Here is a 9,131-nt window from a genome sequence, read left to right as displayed (position 1 = left end):
CATGACAGCACAACCCACACCCTTTGATATGCCATGCAGTCACAGGGGCGATACAGGAAATATGGGGGGGGGGGGGGGAGCGCACATTAACCAAAGTGTGAAAAGGGTAAATTAATGCATTAAAAAAAAATAATTATAATAATAATAATAACCCAGAAAAAAGAGACACCTGGATATATTTAAGGGGGGCGGGATACAGTGGTACAAACACCCCCAGTGAATTTTTTTTGTTCGTTTTCCTTCAAACTTCAATCCCATTGAGTGCCTCAGTTTTGTCACGGAACAACACTGAGTCACGTGATTAATGAAAAACGTTTTCATTGTTTGACACTGTCGACTTGTTTCGAAGAAATTGTAACTTTTTATACGGTGTATTATATGGTGCATTTATTAATGTTGACCTTGTTATGTTAGTGAATGTAAAGATATATGTAGATATATAAGGCCGTTTGAGATTGTAACAAATAATTACATGCTAACGATTTCAGTGAGTGAAAAGTTTGTGGAAAGACATTGGTTTGGAGTTACTTCCCTTGAGCAGGAGTACTACATATTTGAGGCCCACCAAGGGTGAGTTTTTGTTACTTTTAAATAATTCAAGTGGCAAGGGGGTGGGACGTAGTTCAGTGGTATAGTGGTCGTTTGATGCGCGATCGATCTAGGATCGATTCCCATCGGTGGGCCCATTGGGCTATTTCTCGTTCCAGCCAGTGCACCACAACTGGTGTAACAAAGGCCGTGGTATGTACTATTCTGTCTGTGGGATGGTGCATATAAAAGATCCCATACTGCTAATCGAAAAGAGTAGCCCATGAAGTGGCGATAGCAGGTTTTCTCTCTCAATATGTGTGGTCCTTAACTATATGTCTGACGTTATATAACCGTAAATAAAAATGTGTTGAGTGTGTCGTTAAATAAAACATTTCCTTTCCATTTAAGTGGCAATCTCATAGTTTTATTATGACTAAAAAAATATTTATAAATTTTTCTTGTGAAATGTAAAGAGTATACCTTGAATTACTTATTTTAATTTACTGCTTATCTTTGAAAAATTAATTTTACCGGTATATTAATGGAGACTGTGGAGGAAGACATTTGATGCTAGTTCAGGCACATGTACAGGATGTGTGTGTGGGCGCGGGGGGGGGGGGGGGGGGGGGGGGGGGGGGGGGGTGTTTAAGGGTCATTGACAACTACTGATATATGAAAGGCTGTGGTATGATCTCTTTTGTTTGGAATGTTTTATATAAAATACCCTTGCTGTTAACAGAATAATGTAGAAGACTACTAGTTTGCAGCCGTTCACATATTATGTCACTCTATTTTTGTTAAAATTAGACACCCTTCTCCCCCTGAATGCTCTGTAATGCTAGACCATATACCCCCCCCCCCCCCCCCCCCCCCCAAATATTACATAACGCTTCACAACTCCCCTTCCATTGACAAACAAGTTATGCAATGGGAGTAATATCATTTATCATACTGTTTTTCAGTTTCGGAAAGCGCAGATATGCATTTCAGCTCTATTTATAGTCCTGATTGTGTGTGAATATGTCTAGCTATATGGGGTGGCATGTAGACCAGTGGTAAAGTGCTCGCTTGGTGAGCAGTCGTTCTGAGATCCATCCATCTGTCGGTGGGCCCATTGGGCTATTTCTCACTCCAGCCAGTGTGCCATGATTGGTATGTCAAAGGCTGTGGTTTGGTACATATAAAAGATCTCTTGCTAATAATGGAAAAAAGTAGCAGGTTTCCTCTCTTAGACTATATGTCAAAATTACCAAATGTTTCACATCCAATAGCCGATGATTAATAAATCAATGTGCTCTAGTGGTATTATTAAACAAAACACATTTTTAATGTCTAGCTATAACTACTTGTGTTAAAGATTGTCGCCGTGACAGAGCATTTATGGGGGGGGGGGGGGGGGGGGGGATTAATAATAAAAATAATAACACTGTTAAATACACCCACCCACCACCTGTAATGCCACATATTGTTTGGACCTACACCCTCCCACCCTCTCGAGCATTACGTAATATTTGAATGGCCCCTTTGTCAGAATTACCAAATGGTTGACATCCAGTAGCCGATGATTATTAAATTAATGTTCTTAGTGGAGTTAATAAACAAAACCAGATTTTAACTGTTTATTGAATTTGTTTTTTCAAATTTATTAACTGTTTCTTGTTTGTCTGTTTTTTTGCAGCTGCCAGTTCCACCTAATACTGATGGATGTCACAGTGGTTCAAAAATATTTGCTGTCAGAAACGGTGCATTGACTGAATATCCAAATACATGTAGTCCATCACCCTTTCAAACAAAAATCAAAACAACTTTAAAACTGTATTTTAAGTAAAGACAAAGATTTCCAGATAGTCCATCACTCTGTCAGTAGCTAGCAGATACATACAAGACTTGAGTTTACAGATATACTATAACATTCAGTTACTAGTGACATAACCTGACAAACTGTTGGTTATGCCTGTATCTTCAAGTAATAACAATTATAACTGCAGCATTAGATGGACCTAAGAACCATGTTTAGGAATTTGATCACAGAATAAGGTTCTTTAATTCAGATTTATACTATAACATGGGGACGTTTGTAGTCTGTAAACTGACAGCATGGAGTTGGTGATACCTGTATCCTTAAGCCATAATCACTGCAGCATTTGACACAAGAATTAACTTTATAATAAACTGTGCTAATGCACCTAGTCATATTGCTGGACACATTATTTATAGACATACATGATGTGTCGCATAAGAATTATGTCTACAGGTAATACTATAAGGAGGTTACATTTCTAGTGAATTAACTAAACAACAAGCTGTTGGTTTTGCCTGTTTCTTGGAGGGTTTTGCAGCAACCATCTCACCTGATGGAAGAGATAAGTGCTTCAAAATGATTTGCTGACAAAAACTACTGCATTGATTCAGCATCCAAACCATCACCTAGTCTGGCAGAAACCAAAGGAACTATGCCAGTATTTAATAAACACACATAAGAATTGAGTTTATATACTATAAAATATAAACAGGACAGCAAGGAGTTGGTTATATGTTTATCCTTGAGCAATAACAATGACTGCAGCTGCTGTCTGCAATACAATTGAAAGCAAAGAAGCACTACAGCAAGAGTTGAGAACAAGAGGACTGTTGGGTGTTCCTGGTACTGCCTTGGTCACATCGCCTACTTTGTCAGACAATAGCCAAACAAATTCATTATCTTCTCCAGCTACAAGTGATGGCCAAACACACACTCTTTTGGGTTTTAACCAAAAACGTGTTCCAAATTGTGTTTCAGCATCAGTTTTGCTAGGTGTTAGCCAAGAACATGCCACAAATAATGCCCTTTCTTCAAGTTGTAGTTCCAGTACCTCATCTCTACTAATGAATGGAGAAAACCAACAAAATGCTCCATGTACTCAAATGACGTCATATTCGATAAGTATTCCCAAGCATCAACATAAAATAGAAAATGCATCGGCATCAACCCAGTTTGCTGGGTTAATGTTCAACCCAGCATTTACTCCCAATTGCACCTCATCATCACACACCATTTCTGACCTCAGCCATGCTTCTCTTCCTACCAGTAGAATGTCAAACCGCAAGGCTGGATTCCACCGTCCAGTTACACAGATTAACACATCTGTTATACAACCTGTGCGTGCTTTCAACCCAGTATCTACTTCCAAGTTGTATCTACTACCTGTATCAGCATCTAATACTTTACCTGCATCATCTGCACATGTTATACTTGTACCTGCATTTACTTCCAATTGTGTACCCGCATCTTCTTGCAATTTCCAATCTCCACCACAGTCTGTGGAAGCATTCCGTCCTATGCAATTACCAGTTTCTGTGGTCCAGCCAGATGTAAACACTGATCAAGCCATTCGACACAGATTCCCTGTGCTGTTGCATAGGATTTCAAATAACTTTCCAAACACGACATTTACAAACCCAAACAGCATAGGACAAGGTGTTCCACTTCGTACTTACCTTCCTAATGGCGAGGTTCCAGCTAGTTCATTTAATGTCAGTCAGGATGTAATGATGAAAAACATAATAAATACCGACATAAACAAATCAAATGATGCATCGCATGCTGTACTGCATCAGGTGAATGGTGTCAATCGGTTCAAGCCACACTCAAGTGAGTTGAAGCACCATGCGGATATTCAAAACCCATGCACCTTAATTCCTGTGACATCCAATTCCCAGATGCAACATGCTTCACCATCTTTTAGCATTCCATGTATAAAGTATACCGACTTTGGATCACGAAGTTGTCTTTCTCGTGAAACTGTTACAATGGCTACTAATAAAGCACAGAGTTCTGTTGGTGGATATGGTCAGATGTCCGTATCAAATGCAGGAATTACTGGTGTTAGAAATAAGAAATCAACTTATCTGTTCGTGGCAGGTGATCAACATGTAGTGAAGGCAACCACTGTGGTTTCCATGGATCTGAATGATGTCGTCGCATCACAAACTGACAAAACGTCATGTTGTGATGTAACAGGAGATGCACCATCTCTTGTTATCACTAATGTGGTTGGTGGAAATGAAGCAAAGAAAATGGTGGAGATAAGTAAATTTGAAATCTGTGTAGATTCGTCAAATGGTGAGATGGAAGAGGCTGAGGAATTCTGTATTGCTGGAGGTTCTATTCAAAATGTTTTGGTTCAAGGTGATCAGGTGTCCTTGACAACTCAGGCTGTGCAGCTGGAGGTTCATATAGAAGGAGACGTGTATAAAGGGAAATTACCCGGGAGTTCCAAGGGCAGAAACTCCATCACAACGTCCGAAAGTCCCAAAGGCAGTAACTCCGTCACAAAGTGCAAAGCATCCAGTCCTTGTTCTTTGGAAAATGTAAACAAAAATCAGAGATGTTCATTGTCAGATTCTTCCTCTGGGTCTCATGTATCTTACTTAAGTGGTTCCAATTCTACAAACACGGATACCATTTCAGCTAACGTATGTTCCTCGAATGGAATAACAATAAAGAAAGAACAAATATGGTGTTCTTCCAGTATTGAAAATTTACCTGATGTCCATTGTCCAGTACTTCCCAGTTTTCCAAATTCTACTAAACGTGACACTAATATTCGAGAACAAGGAACTGAAACTGAGAGAAGAGTTGTGGTACATGGTATTACCTGTGATGGAATACCATCCATACAAACCAGCCTAGTAAACCGTGTTTCCGGTGATAGGCCATCATCCACAGGTGCTGCTGTAGCTAGCGTTGCCAGAGACAGGATACATAGACAAATTCGTTCAAAAAGCAGCAACAACAAATACAATTACAAACATTATCCAGACAGTACTGTGAGTGTCGACACAAACGGTAAGGATGAACCCTCTGGAATCGTTCATATGATAGCTTCTGGTGTGGATGGAAGGAAATCGCCCATCGATCCGTTAACGTGCTGTGTGTGTGATGTATCATTGTCCACACACCAGCGACTCAAAAGGCACCTACGTTCGCATTACGGTTACGACCCGTTCAAGTGTTTGGAGTGTTACAAGGTTTTCTGCAACATGAGAGAGCTGGACAAGCATATTCCCCAACACGAAGGTGTCAATCCGTTTGTATGTATTCACTGTGGACAATGCTTTATTCTGAAACGGAACCATGACGTACACCTGCAGCTACACATTGAGAATAGTCTGAAAGATGGTTCATGTTGTGTTTGTGACGAAATGTTTGAATCATACGGACCTCTAGTGGATCACCTCAAAACGCACTCTGATGCTCAAAGTCTGTCGTGCAAGCACTGTGGGAAACGACTACCCACTGGCATTGATCTGTTAATCCACACTCGATCTCACAACCATTTACAAATAAACAAAGACGTCAGCTTCAGCCGTAAAATTAGCACTAAGAGTAAGAGATTTTCAGCTAAAAGTGACCTCAACGGTCATTTCAGCTCGCACCGTGCAGACGATAAAAATGACGTCACAATTGATGTCACCAATTCAAGACAAGGGATTCCTAAAAAGACTGACAGTCGTGATTCTAGAACCATGCGCACCAAACGGAAATCGCTGACGTGCAATATCTGTGGCAAGACGTTTGAGAAAGCGACAGACATTGTAGCTCATCGTTTCCAGCACGTGGGTGAACGGGATGCAGACAGGAAGTACGAGTGTGAGGAGTGTGGAAGCAGGTTCAAAAGAAGCTGGCACCTGAAGGAACACCAACGTCGTCACACCGGGGTCAAGTACTATGGATGCAGCGTGTGTGGGGAGAAGTTCAAACGATCCAACCAGATGACCAAACACAAAAAAGGACATTTCACTGCCAGTAATAGATGAACATTTACCTGCTTAGAGACGGAACTTTTAACTAGCGCCATCTAAAAAAAAGTAACAAAATAATAGTATAATATAGCCTATCTACATTAACAAAACATATGAAAATGAAAGAGCATTTCACTGTCAGTAAATGCAGTAATAGATGAATTTTTACCTTAGAAAAGGAATTTTCTCTTAGATCATCTAAAATAAAATAAAACCCCAAATTGATACGATATAGCCTATCTACATTGTACCATTGTCAAAACAGAAGAACATTTCTCTGTCAGTAATGGATGAACTGTTACTTGATCAGAGGGAATTTTCTCTTGGGTCATCTAAAAAGAATTGGTACGATATAAGCCTAACTATATTGTACCATTGTCAAAACGGAAGAGTATTTCTCTGCTTAGAGATGGGACTTTGACTTAAATAATAGTACGATATAGCATATCTACGTTAACAAAACATAAGAAAGAACATTTCATTGCCAGTAATAGATAAACTGTTACTTGCTTAGAGACGGAATTTTCTCTTGGGTTATCTAAAAAAAAGAAAGAAGGTACGATATAGTCTATCTACATTGTACCATTGTCAAAACATTTCTCTTCCAGTAATAGATGAACTGTTACTTGCTCAGAGGTTTATTTTAAAAAAAACCCCACCCACACAAAGCAAACAAAAAAGAACAATCAGTACAATATTGATTATCTACCATTTTAGTAGTGGATCATTGGTGGTTTTTAAAGCATGAATATTCGAAGGAGAACGAGAATACATTATAGCTGAACATAAATATGACTTGGAGCGAATTTTAAAGTTATTTTTACACATTTAAGACGGGTTTTTTTAATTGTATTATAATTTTATTTATGTTATTTTATTATTTATTTATTTATTTATTTATCAATTATTATTATTATTATTATTTTAGTCGTTCTACATTCCAGTATGATTTAAAACTGCACTAGCTTTTCGTGATCGAAAAATAAGAATTTTACACGTCATGGACAGACGACAATCTTTGTTTGATTACTTTTGTTTCGGGTATAAATATTTTTATTATGGGTAATTTTGAAAGAATTTTACGTAATTATACCAATTTAGGCCTCAGTTCCACTGAGCAAAAATATACAAGTGTGTAGTTGACAGAGTGCATCCTCACACAAAAACTACACAAAGTTGTTCCATGTCATATTGTTTAGTCCATTCCACGATTATGATGATTTACATATAATTAGCTAAAGTGTCGTCTGATCGTGGTCTACTTACACCGCATAAATAGACCACGGCTAGACGGACGACACTCGAGCTAACATTTAATATATATGACACAACCACGCACGTCTTTTACTTTTGCCAGATTCTTTCTCTCTCTCTAAATCTCCACCTTTCACTCTCTTTGCCTGTCCGTCCCTCTCTCTCTCTCCCTCTCTCTCTCTCCCTCCCTCTCTCTCTCTCTCTCTCTCTCTGTGTGTGTGTGTGTGTGTGTGTGTGTGTGTGTGTGTCTTGTCTGGGGGTTTTAGCATTCCAGATCAAATCTAGTCTACTATACACACACAAAAAAAAGTTGAAATCTGATAATAATTTTTTTTTAAATCTGGAAAGTCACTTTCCTGCATTTGACTTTCCTATAGTAATCACACAACTAACCGGGACATTCAACACGGATGTAAGGATACACTGCAACAGTTTGGTGTTAAAATCTATAACTTGTTCTCATTTAAGCTTCACGCTGCAAGATTTGGTGTTAAAATCTATGACTTGTTCTCATTTAAGCTCCACGCTGCAAGATTTGGTGTTAAAATCTATAACTTGTTCTCATTTAAGCTTCACGCTGCAAGACTTGGTGTTAAAATCTATAACTTGTTCTCATTTAAGCTTCACACAGCAAGATTTGGTGTTAAAATCTATAACGTGTTCTCATTTAAGCTTCATGCTGTACAAGCCGTTGTAGTTAACAGAAAATCAGGATACACAGGTAACTTAGTGTCCCGTGCAATACGGTGATGTATTGCATTTCTACATGTCGTACACTATATAGCTAATTTATAATGTCTGAATTTAGAACACATAGTTTATATTCATCATATGATCAATGTGAAATATAATATAGATGCCGGGTACCTCACAGTGTCCCGTGCAATACAGTGACGTACTGCATATTTACCAAAGTAATTCGTTTATTTTATATGACGTGATAAATGTTTTATTGTTTCCAAACAGTATGTTCACCATGTATATTCATGTACCTGTAATGGTATACCCAACATTGCTGTTTTCGCATTATTCTTTTTTATATTAAACATTTGATGAAAAGCACAATGTGTTTGTTGTATGTAAATTATTATTATTAAATAGCCCATCACTAGGGGTGATCTTGACTAACGGGGACACGGTGTTAAGTAGGAATAGGGGTAACTTCGGACTTTGGTAACTTCGGACCCGAGTAACCCCGTCGGCTTAGTTAACAGGAATTCCGATGACATTTTTCTACTGGTCTCGACGGCGCAGTGCCTAAGCAAACGTGTGTCTTAAAAGGATGACAGGTAAGGGTTCGCATCCCGGTACCGGCTCCAGCCCAGAGTGAGTTCTTAAGGGCACAACGGGTAGATGTAAGGCCACTACACCCTCCTTTTTTTCTCATTAACACTCTCAATAACATATATATATCTACTAACAATTAACCACTGAGGTGTGTGCCATAACAAGTGTGCTTGAACCGTAATTGAATATAAGCACGAACATAGTTGAAATGAAATACGTGTTTTCATTTTATGGCATATGCAGTTCAAACGGTCATTTCAATACACATATTTCTC

At 38.7% G+C, this 9,131-nt stretch overlaps 1 protein-coding gene across 1 annotated transcript; it reads left to right on the top strand.

The window, feature by feature from the left end:
• The first annotated feature begins 246 nt into the window (after positions 1–246).
• Positions 247–8,628, top strand: LOC121386788. Its single transcript, XM_041517806.1, has 2 exons — positions 247–570; positions 2,210–8,628. The coding sequence occupies exon 2, from the start codon at positions 3,088–3,090 to the stop codon at positions 6,328–6,330; it is 3,243 nt and encodes a 1,080-aa protein (XP_041373740.1). The 5' UTR covers positions 247–570; positions 2,210–3,087; the 3' UTR covers positions 6,331–8,628.
• Positions 8,629–9,131: the final 503 nt, after the last annotated feature.

The sequence above is a fragment of the Gigantopelta aegis genome, chromosome 12, assembly GCF_016097555.1.
Source record: "Gigantopelta aegis isolate Gae_Host chromosome 12, Gae_host_genome, whole genome shotgun sequence".
Classification (NCBI taxonomy): Eukaryota; Metazoa; Mollusca; class Gastropoda; order Neomphalida; family Peltospiridae; genus Gigantopelta; species Gigantopelta aegis.
The sequence above is the reverse complement of the archived record's forward strand: the minus strand, read 5'-3'. Positions and strand labels throughout refer to the sequence as shown.